Raw genomic sequence first — 19,684 nt, 5'->3', positions numbered from 1 at the left:
TCACCCACAACTCCCAAGAAAACACGGATCATAAAGAAAAGCAACGCTCAATAAGGGATTCGTTTTAAATTTTGTATATAGGCGGACTCATATTGTGCTTGTAGATCTATCCAACTAATAGCATGTTTTTGATGTGCGAATTACATGGAAAGCTTGCATTAGTGGTATGTATATGTCGGATGCCTTGAACACAATGAGTTCTGGAACATTCCCAAAGTTAATTTGGTGAAATGATTTAGTATGAAATACAAGTTACTTTTGTTGTTTGGAAACCTGTCTCCCTGAAACTGTTCAAATTTGAATTGTTTCCGAGCAAGTAGATTGAAGCAAATGTTGAGTTCACTAGTTGAGTGTCTTTTGAGGTTTTACGCTCATTTCATTCTTATAAACACATGTTTAGCAATGTTATGTAATACCTTCTGTTGCATATACTTGTTCTATTTATGATGTCTTATATTTTTTAAATTCTAATTAGCTCAACATGTTGAGAGAGATTCTTGGTTGATGCTCTTATCCCAAGACAAGGATAGTCGCCCCTGGGTATTTTGGCCATCTGCTCATTTTTGCTTTGTATTGTTCTCCGACCATTTCTTTGCTGTGTAAAAAAAAATCTTAAATTCAATCAACCTAATCAAATCAGATTACAATAGGGCTGTTTGATAAAACCATAGCTCAAGTCTAAGTTACTTTCAGATAAGTAATGGCATGTTATGTAGAATGGGAATACCATATAAATGTAAAGAATAAAGTATTTTACAGTAAAATCTATGGAAAACCTCTTAATATTTCTGCCTCAATTAGTAATCTCATCTTCACCAGGTTGTAGGTTCAAGCTTCTTCCAGGTTTAAGTATGTAATGCATTTAGTTTATTTAAGTGGGCACCATTGCACTATTTAGTATTCTCTTGATTTCCTGGCCAGCATTCTTCCTTTTCATATCATCCTGAGTGCAAAATGGCTGTCAGGTTTACCAAAATATTAGTTATTGCACTTTGAATATAAAGTATTTTGGAATGCTCTGAAAGATTTGATTTATTGTCACATGTATACAGTGAAAAGTATTGTTTTTTGTGTGCTATATGGACAAAGCATACTGTACATAGAGAAGGAAGGGAGAAGCTGCAGAATATAGTGTAACAGTCATAGCTAGAGTGTAGAGAAAGATCAACTTAATATGGGGTAAGTCCATTCAAAAATCTGATGGCAGCAAGAAAGAAGCTGTTCTTGAGTCAGTTGGTACGCGACCTCAGACTTTTCTATCGTTTTCCAAAAGGAAGAAGGTGGAAGTGAGTATTTCCAGGGTGCATGGGTTCTTGATTATGCTGGCTGCTTTTCTGAGACAACAAGAAATATAGACAGTCAATGGGTGGCAGTCTGGTTTGTGTGATGGACAGGGCTTTCTTTGTTCATGACCCTTTGTAGTTTCTTGCAGTCTTGGACAGAGCAGGAACCATACCAAGTTATGATACATCTGGAAAGGAGGCTTCCTGTGGTGCATCTGTAAAAGTTAGAGAGAGACATAGATGTGTCAAATTCCCTTAGCCTTCTGAGAAAGTAGAGGCATTGGTAAATTTCTTAACTAAATAGAGGTGTTGGGCTTTTTAACTCAATAAGGCAGTATATAAAGGCATCATGCTTGTCAAAGTGATTTTTACCATGGATTTCATGAGGGGAAAAAAATAGTCCAAGTTGCTTGCATTGGATATTTCATGTGGGTGTTAATGTTTTTAAATACTTATTTTATCTTCCTGTGCAGCCCACTGGTGGCAATCTGCACATATTGAGATAATTGCAGTCAATCTATTTGAACTCTTCATTTGAGTGCTGCAGTGTTATGAAATGCTTCAGGTGTACTAGTTGTTGAACCCACCACACATTAAACTAAATTAGTGATTGAAATCAAATTGCTATGGTGATGTATGCTGGTCCTACGTGGATTAGAATATCTGTTTTTAAGCAGGGTCAATTTAATGCATTTTTAAATCAAACGTCTGACTTATTTGCAATCTAGGGCCATTTCTGTTGCTCTTTCTTTTCTTGCATTCCCTCCTTGGCTCCACAGTACTTGTATTACATCGCAAAGTGTTAAGTCCAAGGACTAGAGGGACAGTAAGGAACACCATAAGGAGAATTCACAAATGGGGCCATGTTTCCTGGAATCTAAAGTTAATTGAAAAATTACCACCGAGTAAACAGTAGGACCAGATGGGAGAATTTTGGTTGCTTTTCTGTTGAAGGCATTGCTTAATTATAGAAGCACTGGCTTCATCTGGTGCAAGAATATCAGTGCTGCATGAATAATGCATATTAATGCTAAGGCTAAGTTTTACTTGTCCATTTTCAAATATTTTCTACCCAGTTTGGAATTTACATTGTTACCCTCTATAAATTCTTTACACCTTCTAGAAAGCATAGATATTTCTAAGGGATGTTATATTTTACAATGATATTGGTCACATTCTAAGTGTTTAGAATGTCAACTTAATCATTAACCTAACTTAGACTAATTACCTAATCATTGAAATCGAAGGTACATCAGAGAGAAAGTTGTTACTACAGCCTACTGTCCAACATAAAGATGGTTTGATTTTAATTGTGTTTGAAATTGTCTTGAATAAATGTTTTATACTTGCCCATCCCGAATGTCGTGAGAGAATAACCCTCGATCTCATGCTTCGGTTCACTTTGGGACATTATTTCAACAATGTTACTGCATTTGTGCAAAATCTTGTATATGTATGCAGTAATGGGCAAAGAATGGATTTGGTTGGGGTAAGTTATGATTTTCTTATGGAATGGAAGTAGACATTTGGACTGTGCAGGATGGACTGACCATTTTAGCTCTGATGTTCGTCGATTTGATTTTGGTTGGCATTTGATTTTTTTTCCTCATCCAAAAGCAAGGTCTTGCTGGGTGTTTTCTCATTTTATTGAGTTTGTGATTAAGCAGTAAGATTTTGGTATATGCTTATTGTGTTCACTTAGATTTGCTTAAGTGTTTTGCTCTGCTGTTGTGTGTGTTGAAATTTGATCCCTTGCTATTGTTTAGCAGATAGAGGCTACTCCTCCCTCCACTCCTGTAATCCCTGTGATCCCTGTTATGCCAGTCCCTGCTGATGCCAGTGTCTTCTCGTCTGACAGTCAACAGGTTTTGTTCCTATTTCTTTTTCTTTTTGAATGCTTTGATTTTGTTGCTGTATATGCAGATTTATTTTGTGCATTGTTTAATCCTGGGTATGTTGTTCTATAGATCACATGGCACTTCTGGTGAGCAAATAGAACCAAGGAGAGAGATAAAAGCAAAATAGAGCAGATGCTGAAATCTAAAAAACCAGAAAATGCTGGATTAACTCTGGCAGCATCTGTGGAGAAAGAAACAGAGTTAATGTTTTGAATCCCAATTAACCTTCTACAGGAGGACCTATGTGTAGATCAGTGTTTGCACTAATCTGGAGTAATATGAGGTGGCACAGTGCTTAGCATTGTTGCCTCAGTGCCAAGGACCTGGGTTTGATTCCTAGCTTGAGTCACTGTCTATGCAGAGTTCGGACGTTCTGTCCGTGTCTGTGTGGGTTTCCTCCGGGTGCTGTAGTTTCCTTCTGCAGTCCGAGATATGCTGGTTAGGTGGATTGGTCATGCTAAATTCTCCCTCAGTGTACCCAAATGGGCACCAGAGTGTAGCGATTAGGGGATTTTCACAGTACATTCATTGAAGTGTTAATGTAAATGTGACACACATTTTAAAAAAAAGACATTATGGTTCACCTTCGCTCCATTGTGTTTAACCTGCAGGTTGTCCAGTCCTTTTATTCCAATGATTAAATTGAAAATATTCCTGATCTCAAATGTACTGGTCATCCTGAATTTGTTTGCTCTTTGGCTCTGGTTGCCTATGATTAAGTGGCAAAGATTTTATAGAAAAAAGGAGTTTGATCACAGCAACAAACAAAATTTGGTTCTATTGAATTTTTATTTGAAAATGAATTGAACTGGCTATGCAGATTAAGAAGAAACGTTTGCACAAAACAAACCAATGTCACAGAATATTAAGAAGTTAAAGATGTGAACAAGAGTTTGAAATTCTTGAGTAAATTTGTTGGGAGTCCAACCAAAGAAGTCATATACTCCTGCTACTGAAATAGAACTTTAAAAAATGGGTACATGTAGATATATCCTCATATTTCCATGGCCTGTTCTCCTGGCCCCCACTCCACCGTGGCCTTCGACTCAAGGTAACCCTAACATGGTTTAAATCGGGGTGCCGCAACTCCGCAATCCCAGAATCGAAGCAACTCCCGTGACCTGGCGGTCTGAACTTTTGAAACTTGGGCAGTTCAGTTGAATAGCACCACTTGAGTTTTGGATTCGCTGGTTTTCCTTGTTTGAATTTCATGGGCCTGTGAGCTTGGGAAGAGTTGTTTCCCACCCCATTGTCTCATTAGTGGCTAGAACCCATACTCTAACAGCAAGATCCATTACTACCAGAAACCTGACTTAAATGCAAATTAGATATTTAAACTCCACTACCAGGACGCCATGTAACAAGACCAATGTGGCCCATGAGAATAAAAGCTTGGATAGCCATGATTCAAATAAGTGTCAGGCATTCAAACTACATGGATATTGTGGCACCCTATATCCTAATGCAAGCGCAGAGCACTATCTAAAAGGATAGATTTCTTACACTTTTTTTGCAGTTGAGCCTGAAACTTTTAAACCTTTAACACGTTAATTTTATTGAGCACCCAGAGACCACCCCTGACAGAAACATTAAAATTTTTTCACCCCTTACCCCCTTTTTCTTAAGAATACTACTTCTCATGTAGATGGTCATGAAATCAAGCTTGGTTGGCTATTTCTATTTTAATCCTCTTAGTGCTTGACTGCTTTATTATCCATGCGAGCAGTATTGTATCTATTTCTGAGCACAGAATGGAACTCAAAAGTCAACTGACAAAGCTCTCAGCAACTGAGTTTTATTTCGCTTGTTGGGATTGAGATGGTTTCTTCTGAGTTGCAGCATTTAGTTTTTATTTGGTTGGTAAATATTAATTTTTTACACTTTTTGCAGAAATTGATTTCGAAAAATACCACCTTCAAATGAACTCTCCACAGATCTGAAATTGATCAATCAGTTTTGTCCATCTTTTTAAATCTCCAGATATGTGAAGGACGATCTTTCTGCAGTAATCTTTTTGCAGTATTATAATGAGTAAATGAATTTGTTATAAATATTAATTATATTTGGCCCAGATTGGTGGAACAAAGCAGTTTGAACTGAATTATTAATGCACAAAAAATCCCACTTCTCAATATGAATGAACAGATAAATGAAAATGCATTCTTTATATCTTCAAAAGGCTCTATGGGTGAATTATTTATATTGAATTTTTCAACATGTGTCACTCAAAGGAGTTTTTGTTTGTATTGGATCCACCCCCTCTTACATGTTGCACAATATTCTCAAATTGAGGGGGCAGGCAGGTAATTTATTCCCTAGCATTTTGTGATCTCTGCACAATTCCAAACAGTTGTTTGAAGTTTGCTTGTCCTCTTCTCATTCTGGCATCCATCCCTCTGAGGAAGCACTTCACATCCACTCGCTGCTCCCCTTGACAGCTTCTGCTTGAATCTAGCTTGGATCCATTTGATTTAATGTCAGTTGTGGACACTGTTTTAATAGTCTTGACGTGTAGTTTGAAATAAAAATAGAAGGAGCTGGTACAGAATCCAAAAGGAGTGGTCGTCCTTGACCAACCTCATTGAATTTACTGAGGAGGTAACAGATATAATAGATGGGGGAAATCTAGTGGATGTGGTGTACCTGGGCATTAGGAAAGTTTTTGACAAAATACACTTGAGTGATAACTAGACAAGATCAAGGGGTGAGGAATTAGGTAGAAGTTGGTAAACTGGATTTAAAATCAAAAATGAGTTAGAAGAGGCAAAACGTTTGGGAAAAGCAGTTTAGAGGAATGAGTGGAAATGGTTACTGATATTCCTTGAGGTTCAGTTTCAGGGCACTGCAAGTATCAATGATTTGCCAGAAACCTTGATGGAGTGGTGTCAAAATGAGCAGACTGTGCCAAATTATGCATTTTGGAAACTGCAAGAGAATATTAACATGATGAAGAGATTAATCAGGGACAGAATTCAATGTCCGAAACTCTGCAGTGATGCATTTTTGTTACCACATAAACATAATTGCTACTTTGTTTTGAGAGTGCAGAGGCTTTTGGAGTACATGTTCACAGTATTCAACACAGTATCTTGGGTGGATAAGGCTGTTTATTTTTTAGGCAAATAAAATATTAGCTTTCATCGCAATGGGATGTAAATGTTAAGAGGTAACGATGAGTCTGTAAAAACAAAAAATGTAAAGCTAAGGATGAGTGTCCACATTTATTGGAAGGTTATGGAGATTTTGGGGAGAGTGCAGTTTAAAGTTTTTTTTTTAAACTAGTGCAACAAGTAGACTTGCATTAACACTGCTGTGAAGTGAAAATCCCCTGGTCGTCAGTGCCTGCTCAGGTACACTGAGGGAGAAATTAGCATGGCTAATGCACCCAACCTGCATGACTTTCAGACTCTGGGAGGAAGCCCATGTGGACATGGGGCAAACATGCAGAATCTATGCAGACAATGACCCAAGCCAAGAATTGAACCCGGGTCCCTAGCACTGAGACAGTAGTGCTAACCAATGTACCACCGTCTCGCCTGTACAATCATAAGGTTTCTGCTTGTAAGAGGAATTAGAAAAATGAAATACTTTGGGTTTTTCTTTTGTTGGAACAATGCAGATTTTTGGGGCAAGAGCCATTTTTAAAATCATGAAAGGATGGTCAGTTTTGCTGGAAGCAGATTGGCTCCAGTCAGTAATGAAGATCCATTGATTCCATGTATGACAGGACAGAAGAGAGAAAATTTTTTCTGATAGATATGTCAGATTGTTGAATTCACCACCAAGATGAGGCAGAAACTGTTAATATTCAAGGATGTATTGGGTTAGGTGGATGAAGGAGTAGAGATTGAAAGAATATGGGAACAGAGTGGATAAATGTGATTTGCTCAGAGTGGATGAGTTGGATCAAATGGCCTGTTTCTGTTGTAATTTATATTCTTAAACCCATATCCTACACAATCACAAGTACAAAGTGTTATGTTTATTTGGAATAGAATATGGAACTGAGTTCCGATTTGAACAGAAAAGGCCAGAAATTCATGCAAAGTTTGTATAAACTGATGCACTGTTTAAACCAATTCCCAGCCAGGAATGTTAGGCTGGTCTGCAACTCGCACTTATTTTGACCACTTTTGAGTGGGAGTGAATGGTTGAAAGCAATGCAGTATTGAATTTTGGATATTATAAATTGAAATGGAAGGTTATCGGCATTTCTAACATGTTTAACTGTGCTTTCTTTATCCTCCCTTTAAAGGCTAATCCACCCCCAGTTGTGGTGAATACGGATAGTTTGGAATCTCAACCTTATGTAAGTTTTCAATTTTCCTTCTTGTGTGAAAATTAACATTAAAAAAATTGGATTTGAAAAATGAAGAGGCCTATCGCAGCAGACAGGCCAGTGGATGTTTTCAGGTACAGACTCATCCTTTCTGCATTGCTGTTTCATGAGGAAGAAAATTTTCGGGCAAACTATCAAAATCCATCTCTGGTCCTCATTTTCACTTAAAATTTTACAATTTGTGAGGCCAGCGCTTTGATTGCAAAGCAGTGACTCTGTCAGCTGGCAGTCTATGACTTTGACATTTAATTTCAATACATTGTTGATTTAAGGTGCAGATAGGAAAATGACCATTTTATTTGTGCTTCTCAAGCTGATGACCTGTATCTGCCTCTCTTGCCACCACTTTTTTCCACAGGTGAACAATATCCTCTTCCAGATAAGTCATTAGATTGCTGCTGTTGCATTCAAGTGAGCTTGTTTATTATGTTAAGCATTCAGGAAAGATGTGCTGCTTATGAAGTAAGACTTGTCGCCTGTGGATGAGTGCTTCTTTTTGCCGCAGTTTCCAATAGAAGCTGCGACAGATTTCATAGAGATCATCTCTTTGACTATTAGATTCCTTGGAGCTTGTCGCAGTTGTGAAGCGGGTTATTTTAAGAAAATTCTACAGCAGTTTTAATAGCTTGAGTTGCCTGGTTTATAATCTGAATATCTGCTGTCAAATATTTCTTTAGTGAACCTCAGTCACACAATGTTGGTACTGCTGTCTTATCACCAGGGACCCAGATTTGATTCTCAGCTTGGGTCACTGTCTGCCTTGTAAATTTGAAGTCATTCAAAGCTCTGTTGCCCTTCTCCTGATTTGCACTAAATCCCAGTCACCCTTTACCCCTGTGTCCACTGGCCTGCGTTGTTGATTTTTAAAATCCTTGTCTTTGTTTTCTGGCCCTCTGTGGTCTTGCTCTCCCAACTTTGAAATCACCTCTAGCCCCACAACACTGAAATATCTGCATTATCTAATCCTGGCCTTTTTCAATTGTTCTACTATTGCTGGCAGCACAGTGTGATTAGCACTGCTGCCCTCAGAGCAAGGGACCTGGGTTCAATTCCCAGCTTGGGTCACTGTCTGTGTGGAGTCTACACGTTCTTCCCATGTCTGCATGGGTTTCTTCCAGGTACTCCAGTTTTGTCCCGTAGTCTGAAAGATGTGCTGGTTAGGTGCATTGGCTGTGCTAAATTCTCCCTCAGTGTGTACCCAAACAGACACCAGAGTATGGCAACTAGGGGATTTTCACAACTTCATTGTGTTAATGTAAGCAGACTTGTACACTAAAACTTCAAAAAAAAAGCTTGTTTATATTGCATCTAGGGATCCGTCCGCAACACATTTAATGAAAAATTGAAGATATTATTTGAATGATTTTGCATAAAGAACATCTTTGCCATCTTTTCTAATTTTTCGATTCACCCCTATTCAACCACCATAATAAGAATATGCTGTATGACACAGCTAATAATTTCTGTATTCCAGAAGGGGTAATTTTATTCATGGCAATTTGTTCTGTTATTGCCATTTTTATTACTTGCCTTACTACATTTTGCTGCTTTAATGTCTTCTTAAAAAATAAAACACTTGAGTATTTTGTTTAAAGCAGATAAAATTTCATTTTTATTGGTTGGTCTTCTAAATGTCTCTATTTATATTACACATTGACAGCTGACTCTTGCTCTCAAATGTATTTCAATGTTAACTTGGATTAGTAGCAACAAAGCTACTCTCTCATGACCAGTACTTTTAGTGTCTGCAGATTTCCCATTTTCCAACAATCACGACTGTCAACATAGCAAGACATCTGTCCTCATTACACATACTCCGTTGCTTCCTGTTGTAAGCATCTTTGGGTGTTTTATTACATTAAAGGCACTATACAAATGCAAGCCATTTTAAAACATATATCTAAAGAAAACTATCAGTATCACACCCTGTGTAATGACACACCTTGTCTTGTGTGTTTCTCTGCACCTGTTGAATGGCACCCATTTGGTATGGCCTTTTGCAATTTGTATCTTGCATCCTGCCATTTCCACTCATTCTCACCAATTCCTTGAGTACTTGGATTTTCTGTGCTAGTGACCAACATCAGTTTTACGAGAAGGGAATTGATTTATTTCCTTGCAGTTTAATGTTCAATTAATTTTAACATCTAATAATTGCAAGTTATATTTATTACTTTAATTTTATGCCTTTAAGCGATTGATGGCAAGGAACATGAGCAAGAGTAGGCCATTTAACCCCGTCTCCCTATTCTGCCATTCTTGACCTAAATCCTTTTACTTGCCTTTGTCTCATATCCCTTAATACTTTTGGCTAATGCATGTCTATCAATCTTGATTTTAAAATTAATAATTGATCTAGCATCAGTTGTCTTCTGCAGAAGAGTCCCAAATATCTACCATTCTTTCATTGCTGAAGTCTGACTCAAATTATGTTATGTCCCCAGTCCTAGCCTCCCCAACCAGTTTCCCTTTATCTACCCTAGTTATTCCCATATTATCTTCCCCATAACAATTGGAATTCTAGGAAATGTAACTCTAGTTCGTGTAATCACTCCTTGAAATTTAACCTTGGGGCCCAGATATTATTCTGATAAATCCATCCCTCCCAAACATAAAATATCTCAATCTATCGATATCTCGCTATGGTGTTAAGCTTCCATCCGCCTTGCTTACCATGCCACCTATTTCTGTTACTGGCAAATTTGAATATTTGGTGCCCTATTCCATCATCAAGTCATAGATAAATATGATGATTCATTCAGCACAGCACAGATTCTTGTGACACATCACTGTCCATATTCTGCCAATTAGAGTACCTGCTTTTTTAAAATTCTTTCAGGGGTCTGGGTTTTGCTGGCTAGGCCAGTGTTTATTGCCTGACCCTGATTGTTCTTGAGAATGTGATGGAGCTGCTGCCTTGAATCACCGTGTGGTGTGGCTGTACCCAGTGCGGTTAGGGATTTGAACCTATGATAGTGAAGGCTCAGTGATATACAGTGGCTTGGAGGGGAACTTGCAAGTGATGATGCTCCCATGAGTCAGCTGCCCTTGTCTTTCTGGATGGTAAAGATCATGGCGTGTGGAAGGTGCTATTGAAGGAGACTATTGTTTGTAGATGGTGCACACTGCTGCCACTGTATCGGTGGTGGAAGGAGTGAATATTTACAGTGGTAGGTGAGGTCCTGATGAGACAGGCTGCCTTGTCCTGGATGACGCTGAATTTCTTCAGTGTTGCTGGAGCTGCACTCATCCAGGCAAATGGAGAGTATTCCTTCTGACTCGAGTTTTGTAAATTATGGTAGATAGGCTTTAGGGACTTAGAAGGTAAGTTGATCACTGCAGCATTCCCATTCTCTGACCTCTTGTAGCCACAGTTTTTACAAAGCCGGACCAATTAAGTTTCTGGTTGGGTAATTGAGGATCTGTCAGCAATTCCACTTCTGACCTTATGATGGAGGAAAGGTCATTGAAGATAAAGTTGGGCCTAGGACACGACAGTGAGGGACTCTTGCAGTGATGACCTAGGGATGAGATGATTGGTCTCCAATAGACGCAACTATTTTCCTTTGTGCTAGGTAGTACTATGATTGAATTCCAAGTTTCACATTTGCCGTGATAGGATTTGGACCCAAATCCCCAGAGCATTACCCTGGTCTCTGGATTTCTAGTCCAGTGAAGCTACCGTTGTTCCACTGGCTCCCCTGCTTTTTCTTTTGTCATTTAATCAATTTCTGAACAAGGTTAACAATTTACGTTCAATTCCATGAACTTCACCTCTAGTTAACAGTCGTTTATGAAGGATTTTATCAAATACGTTCTGGAAATGCATGTAGGTAACGTCTGTAGACATTTCCTTTAGTCAGCTGTTCATCGGGTTATTTCAGGTTTGCAAATCATGCTGAAAACTTTCAAGGTGTTCAGTCACCCTATTCTTAACTATAGACTGAAGCAATTTCCCAACAATAGATGTTAAGCTAACTGCTCTCTAAATCCTTGGTTTCCATCTTTCACCTTTCTTAGTGGAGTGATGTGAATGTTGGCAACTTTAAGCTGTTGTGCACTTGCCTCCCAAGTAGAATGAAGTTTTTAAACTTGTGCACAAAATGGCATCAGGAAATGAATAGCCTGCATGCCTCCCACAAAACAGGGAAAAGAAAACTTATCTCGTCAGTGGAGAAATCCATATCCCCCAACTGGCACTTACCTGTATTGCACAGGGCAGTTACTCAGATTGTGCCACTAATTTAGATTTAGACAAACATTGGCGTGTGATGCAGATCATGTATTTTTTCATGGTTTGGAGTAGGGGCCTAGTGTGGAATGAACTCTATTGTGTGTGTGTAGAGTAGCTAAGAGTAGTGGGCGAGAAGAGGATTGGGACAGGTTTAAATGTCAACAAAGATTGACAAAGAAGTTGATAAAGAAGGGTAGGAGAAACTATGAAGCTGGGCTAGCGCTTAATATAAAAAAGGATAGCAAGAGTTTTTATAAATATATAAAAAGGAAGAGGCTGGCTAGGGTGAATGTTGGTCCTTTAGAGGATGAGAAAGGGGACCTAGTGGTAGGGGATGGGGATATGGCTAAGGTATTGAATAACTTTTTTGTTTCTGTCTTCACGGAGGAGGACGTGAATAATTTGCCGGGTGTTAGCGATGGAAAGGTGGTAGGACTGGAGGGTCTTAATGACATTACTGTTACTAGAGAGGCGGTGCTCGACAGACTGGAGGGGCTGATTGTGGACAAGTCCCCAGGACCGGATGGAATGCATCCGAGGGTTCTGAAAGAAATGGCGGAGGTGATAGTGGATGCCTTGGTGGTTATTTTCCAGACGTCGCTGGATTCCGGGGAAGTGCCGGATGATTGGAAAACGGCTAATGTTACGCCGTTGTTTAAGAAGGGTGCCAGGCAAAAGGCGGGGAATTATAGGCCAGTTAGTTTAACGTCTGTGGTAGGTAAAATGTTAGAATCTGTCATTAAGGAGGAAATTGCGAGGCATCGTGAAGGGAATTGCTTGATAGAGCAGACGCAGCACGGTTTCATTAAAGGGAAGTCGTGTCTGACAAATTTACTGGAGTTCTATGAGGATGTGTCTAGGGCGGTGGATAGAGGAGAGCCGGTGGATGTGGTCTTTCTAGATTTTCAGAAGGCGTTTGACAAAGTACCTCACAAGAGGTTATTGCAGAAGGTCGAAGGACATGGAGTTGGGGGTAGGGTGTTAGCGTGGATAGAGGATTGGTTGTCAAATAGGAGGCAGAGAGTGGGGGTCAATGGGTGCTATTCGGATTGGCGGATGGTGACTAGTGGAGTGCCCCAGGGGTCGGTGCTGGGGCCTCAGCTTTTTAACCATTTATATAGATGATCTTCAGGAGGGAACCGAGTGTAGGGTGTCGAAATTTGCTGATGACACCAAGATTGGGGGAACGGCAAATTGTGCGGAGGGTGTGGAGAGTCTGCAGAAGGATCTAGATAGGCTGGGCGAATGGGCCAGGAAATGTCAAATGGAATTTAATGTTGGCAAGTGTGAGGTGGTGCACTTTGGTAGGAAGAATGGTAGGAAGGACTATTACTTACGTGGCAAAAAACTGCAGCAGGCGACGGTGCAGAGGGACCTCGGGGTCCTTGTGCATGAGTCGCAAAAACCCAGCTTGCAGGTGCAGCAGGTGGTCAGGAAGGCGAATGGGATGCTGGCCTTCATAGCGAGGGGGATTGAATATAAAAGTAGGGAGGTCTTGCTGCAGCTGTATAGGGCATTGGTGAGGCCGCAGCTGGAGTACTGTGTGCAGTTTTGGGCGCTGCACCTGCGCAAAGATATTTTGGCCTTGGAGGGAGTGCAGAGGAGGTTTACTAGGCTGATACCGGAGTTGAGGGGGTTGAGCTATGAGGAGAGGCTGAATAAATTAGGCTTGTACTCGTTAGAGTTTAGAAGAATGAGGGGAGATCTCATTGAGACGTATAAGATGATGAATGGGATGGACAGGATAGAGGTGGAGAGACTCTTCCCGCTCAAAAAAGACAGTAGGACTAAGGGGCACAGCCTCAAGATAAAAGGGGGGCGGTTTAGAACGGAGTTGAGGAGGAACTTCTTCACTCAAAGGGTGGTGAATCTCTGGAATTCTCTGCCTGTTGAAGTGGTGGAGGCTGCCTCGCTAAATATTTTTAAGACGTGGGTTGATGGGTTTTTGATAAGAGGGGGGATTAAGGGTTATGGGGAGAGGGCGGGAAAGTGGAACTGAGCAGCCACAGATCAGCCATGATCTTATTGAATGGCGGAGCAGGCTCGAAGGGCTAGATGGCCTACTCCTGCTCCTATTTCTTATGTTCTTATGTGTATGAAGATTAGTAGGCTATAAAGATGAGAAAAGGGCTTGGTTACTGGACACCACCCTGAGATTTGACTTCTCCCACAATGAGACAAGGTCCCAAGCTGGAGTTAGTTAACTGGACTAGTGCAAGGCTAGGTAGCCAGAGAAAAAAATTAAGTCTCTCGGTACTAAACACTAAAAGTTGCACCACAGGCTAGCAAGATCATAAAAGCAACCATATTTTAGGGCTAAAGGGATAGAATTGAAAAGTAGGGAAGATTTGCTAAACTTGTCTCAATCTCGGTAAGTTGGCACCGGAAAGGATCTAGAGAAAATTTGGAACTTTGTGCCAGCTCCCCCAATCTATTTGCCCCCTTATGCTGACCAATATTCTCTCTCCCCCTACGCACCCCCCATGACATACTTGTGCCCTCATTTACATGTAAATCTACATCCCTCTAACTTTCCTTGTGACCCAAGCTGAACATTTCATGATCTTTGTATTCTCTCAATTAGCTTTCTGACCCAATGAACTGAGATGCCTATGATATGTAAACCTTTATCATTAGTGCCACAAGTAGGCTTACATTAACACTGCAATGAAGTTACTGTGAAAGTCCCCCAATCACCACTCTGGTGACAATGAATGCCAATCTTGTCAGAATTTTTTTTAAATTCAGGTTTTCACCCAGTCGGGAATGAAGAACAATTTAATTCTTTACCAAAAATCACTGCAATGTGTCCACTGTTGTTCCAGTAAAGTGATATTAATCATATAGAACATAGAACACTACAGCACAAACAGGCCCTTCAGCCCGCGAGTTGCGCCGATCACATCAACACCTATCTATAACCCCCAATCCCATAAAACCCCATATACTCATCCAGAAGTCTTTTAAAAGACCCCAGCGAGTTCGCCTCCACCACCACTGATGGCAGCCGATTCCACTCACTCACCACCCTCTGAGTGAAAAACTTACCCCTAACATCACTTCTGTACTTTCCTCCCCGCACCTTAAATCTGTCTCCTCTCGTAGCGACCATTTCAACCCGGGGAAATAGCCTCTGAGAATCCACCCTATCCATTCCTCTCAACATTTTATAAACCTCTATCAGGTCGCCCCTCAACCTTCGTCTCTCCAGGGAAAAGAGACCCAGCTCCCTCAACCTAACTTCATAAGGCATGCCTCCCAGTCCAGGCAACGTCCTTGTAAATCTCCTCTGTACCCTTTCAATAGCTTCTACGTCTTTCCTATAGTGACGCGACCAGAACTGCGCACAGTACTCCAAATGAGGCCTGACAAGGGTCTTATAAAGTTGCAGCATTACCTCCCGACTCCTAAACTCAATCCCTCGATTAATGAAGGCCAGTACACCATACGCCTTCTTGACCACCTCTTCCACCTGCGAGGCCGATTTAAGAGCCCTGTGGACCCGGACCCCAAGATCCTTCTGCTCTTCAACACTACTAAGACTCCTGCCTTTGATAGTGTACTCATTCATCCCGTTGGTTCTGCCAAAATGGACGACTACGCATTTATCCGCGTTGAAGTCCATCTGCCACTTCTCCGCCCAGTCCTGCATCCTATTTATGTCCTGCTGCAACTTTTGACATCCTTCCAGACCATCCACAACACCACCGACCTTCGTGTCATCAGCGAACTTACTTACTCATCCCTCCACTTCCTCATCCAGGTCATTTATGAAAATGACAAACAGCAAGGATCCTAGAACAGATCCCTGGGGCTCTCCAGGCATATGCTGCAACATATTGCGGCAATAGATTTTTATAATATTTTTCTTGGTCTCTGCTAAGATGAATATTTCTCTTGTGTACTGAACGTAAATGTATAAAATTTTGAGAAGGCAAACCTTCAACACATCAGAGCATCTAGAGATAGGCCAGAAATATAATATAAATCAAAATTAATCTTTGCGCGTAGGATACTAAATTTAAATAGAAAATAAAAATAAGTTTAAATTTTCTTTACCAAATATCTATGGCACTATATTTATTCATTCATGGGGCATAGGCGTCACTGGCTGGCCAGCATTATTGCCCATCTAGTTGCCTGAGGGTAGTTGAGAGTCAACATTGTGGTGGTTCTGGAATCACATACAGGTCAGACCAGGTAAAGATGGCAGATTTCCTTCCCTAAAGGACATTAGTGAACCAGATAGGTTTTTCCAATAATCAGCAATGGTTTCATGGTCATCAGTAGATTCTTAATTCCATTTTTTTATTGACTTCAGATTCCACCATCTGTCCTGGTAGGATTCAAATTTAGGTGCGCAGGGCATTAGCTGAATTTCTGGATTAATAATCTAGTAATAATGCCACCAACGCCATTGCCTCTTCTATATACTACTGCTGTAAACATATAGTTCTGCTGTAAATGTAGTTAAATATAGGACTTTATTCAAACACCCCTGTAAATTTGAAGCAAAAACTTGAAGTTCTGAGCAGGTCTGACAGCATCTGTGAAGGGAGAATAGAGCCAAAGTTTTGAGTCTGGCTGACCCTTTCTCAGACCCTTCTATATTTCAAAGTACTTTGACTACTTCACATTTCCCTTCTGTCCCTCACCCTTCCCATTCTAGCTGATTTGATAAATCCAGAACTGGCCCTGAAACGCCACATTCATTTCCCGTCAGAGTGCATTTTACGACTTGCACAGCATTGCCAATTTCGCTCCAGGTTACAATTCTTCCACAACGGAATCCCCACCCTCTTTTCCAAATTCAGTTAGCCCAGAGTGTTCTCTTTCCTTGCCGCCTATTGTCAATGAATTTCAACTTGTGAAGGAAGTATCTTGTCCTGTGCCAAGTTCAGCTTGTCAGTTCCCTCAGTCTTCACTGACCTTCATGGCTTCTCTTTCTCAATATAGGAAGTTTTTGGTGATCATCTACACGTGATTCCACAGTCTTGCAGAATCTTGTCTGTAAAATCTAAAGCCATGTAACCCATCCCCATATAATCAGTTCTTTAGACTCTGCTTTTTCCTCCTTCACAACACTAAGTAACCAAGACTTTAATTACCTCAGCCCAACTCTCAAGCCATTTCCATCATTCATCTACTTCAACAACTGCAGCATGTGTATCTATATGTACACACTTTTGCCGAGGTGATGTTTGAAAACTAATTGGCTGCAAAGTATAAAATGCAACTTCACAAGACCCTGCACTAGAGAGCTGAAAACAAAATTTAGATCTAGTTCCCCGTGATTCACTGTCAGAAATGTTATGATCTCTGTGAAAACCTTTAATTTTAGAAAAGGAAATGAGAACTTTCAGTTCATAGCTGAAATGAATACACAGCAAAATTTCCCATCTTACATTTTTTACTATGACAAACTAAAAGCATTGATTAAACACTACTGTTGTAAACCATGCAACTCCTAGGCTAATACAAATGAAGAAAAAATAACAGCTGCACAGGAATGTTTTAACGAAAACATTCAACTCAATGCCAAATTATGTATGGAAATCAAAATAACGAGAGAAAGGAAAGATGGGGTTGAGAAAGCTAAACCCAGTTTTAAAATCTCTAACCACAACTAAGGACTGAAGAAATGAAACTACACACGCTGAAAAGGTGAATTTGCAGTGCTAAGGAGGCTGTTTGGCTGTATTTGATGCTTAACATGGCATTAGTGGACAAGTCCAAAATGTTTCTCATGGGTTTACTGGATTTTATGTCCAGTAAGTGCTTTAATTTCACACATTCCTTGTATTACTGTGTCAGGTCAATTGGCAAGCTACAGCCAATAGCAAAGCCTGTTAAAGTTTATTCATTAGTCACAAATAGGTTTACATTAACACTGCAATGAAGTTACTATGAAAATCTCCTAGTCGCTACACACCGGCACCTGTTCTGGTACACTGAGAGCGAATTTAGCATAGCCAACGCACCTAACCAGCACTGTGGGAGGAAACCTGAGCAGCTGGAGGAAACCCACACAGACAGTGACCCAAGCTGGAAATCAAACGCAGGTCCCTGGCACTGAGGCAGCAGTGCTAACCGCTGTGCCGCAGGACAAGTCAGGACAATTTCCACCTTTAACAGTGCAAATGTGATTAACACAAGTTGCTGCCCAATTTACATTTTCAAGGATGGTGAGTGTTGCTGGCCTCACCATGATTTCTGCAGCAAAATCCAGCCCAGTGTGCTTTTTACCTAAATGTCTCCTCTGTTGGTATGTGTTGCTCTGACTTCAATGAGGCCCTTGAGGTTGGCCTCTTGGAGTATGAACTCCAAAGTCATAATTAAGGTCATTGCTTGCCCAATCCCAGATCCTCACCTATCTATATATATCCAGCACTCCCGGTTCTGAATTTGTACCTGCTGCACTGTAGGCATACAATAAAGTTTGTAAATGGAATCTGGTGAAGGGCCACGGCCTCTGAGGAGTTACTTCACATGGAGCTTCCTTTTCTCCCACTATATAAATTAATTTGCTTTCTATCCCCATCAGAAGTATTCCTACTTCCTATCCCCTTCTACTGAAAAAATGCGCCAATCTGTTTCTGGCTCACTTCACATCTCATTGCACAGAGAGGGGCATAGAGCTATATCTCAATCAATTTATCTTAAAATCTGTGAAACCTCCACTCTCATGTCCCTGATATTGCAAGTAGCAGCAGACACTGCTGAGTGCTTCCTGTGTGTGAGATAAGTAAATAGATTTTTTTAATCTTCTGAAGCACTCCACTGAGAAAAATAAACAAGTTACATATTTTCAGTGTGGTGTTTGCACTGAGAATGTTATAAAGGTCAAATTAAATCTGATTATGAACATCTCCACTATCAATCACATGTACTTTTTAAAAAAATACCATGGCTGGATATTGTGATTGTTTGAGGGGGCTGCTGTCAAGTGGTTGCTGAATAAAGCAAGTGTTTTTTAATGTGCTTCACTGTGTTCAGTGCACCATACAGAAAATATCAAGCTGAACACTGAAGTGAGGCTCTTCCATCATTTCTGAATGACTTGTGTGTGCAACACTGGGATTTTGGGTCAGTTGCCATTAGCTCAGGCCAAGTTGCTTTTAAATTCTCTTGTTAATTTGTACTGCTGAATAATTAAAAATTTGAATGGACTCATTTAAAGTGGCTCTATAATTCTCACTTGAGCCAGTTTAGTGCAATGCTAAACACCGTCACTATTGATTCATTAGATAAATGTGACTCGTGGTGATGCTTTGTAACTTTGTGGATATAAGCAATTATTCAGCAAATCCATGATTCGGTTTCTTTACAAAGTAATATTCCATCTTTCTAAGATTACCATATCCTGCCTTATGCCCTATTGGGAAACGGTGTATATTCCCATTGTTTCCTACTGTGATCATATTCAAGAACAGTCAGATCAGGAATTCCAAATGTGGCTGGGAGGGAGAATTCCTACATTAGCTCCACTGCGTGATTCCAGCAGAAACTGCAAGTGCTCCACAACTGGTGTTCGTCTTCAAAGCCTCTTCAGAGTCCAGTTTTGCCACCAACCCCTAAAGGTAGACTTAGGTGAGATGCTGCTTCCACCTGGTAGGTGCAGATCTGCAGCATTCCCTCGGACACTGACATTTGTCTTAACCAAATGAAGAATAGTCATTACTTGAAAATAACTTCTGTTCAATATGATTCTGCTGTCTGTTCATCTGCCAATTTTCCAGCTCTTTCTGTTTTGTTTCAGATTCCCACATCCACAGTACTTTGCTTTATATGAATGCCAATCTTGTGATTTTAACTTTGGTAATTTCCAGGCCAAACCTGTCTCATGAGATAAACCTTTCTTGTAATTTTCTTTTTGTTAATATTTTGGGGCACAGTGGTTAGCGCTGCTGCCTCACAGCTTCAGGGACCT

General features: G+C 40.4%; 1 protein-coding gene across 23 annotated transcripts in view; it reads left to right on the top strand.

Moving 5' to 3' along the window:
* Positions 1-19,684, top strand: part of LOC145341066 (disks large homolog 1) — a 353,734-nt gene that overhangs the window by 205,284 nt on the left and 128,766 nt on the right. For 10 of the 23 annotated variants that reach the window (XM_080185860.1, XM_080185850.1, XM_080185846.1 and 7 more), the window contains 2 exons: positions 3,050-3,148; positions 7,437-7,490. In XM_080185860.1, the coding sequence (XP_080041986.1) occupies positions 3,050-3,148; positions 7,437-7,490 (153 nt within the window). The remainder of the gene's footprint in view (positions 1-3,049; positions 3,149-7,436; positions 7,491-19,684) is intronic. The other 13 variants (XM_080185853.1, XM_080185852.1, XM_080185851.1 and 10 more) reach the window with 2 other exon arrangements.

Source organism: Carcharhinus amblyrhynchos, chromosome 3 (genome assembly GCF_965287045.1).
Source record: "Carcharhinus amblyrhynchos chromosome 3, sCarAmb.v2.hapA, whole genome shotgun sequence".
NCBI lineage: Eukaryota > Metazoa > Chordata > Chondrichthyes > Carcharhiniformes > Carcharhinidae > Carcharhinus > Carcharhinus amblyrhynchos.
The sequence above is the reverse complement of the archived record's forward strand: the minus strand, read 5'-3'. Positions and strand labels throughout refer to the sequence as shown.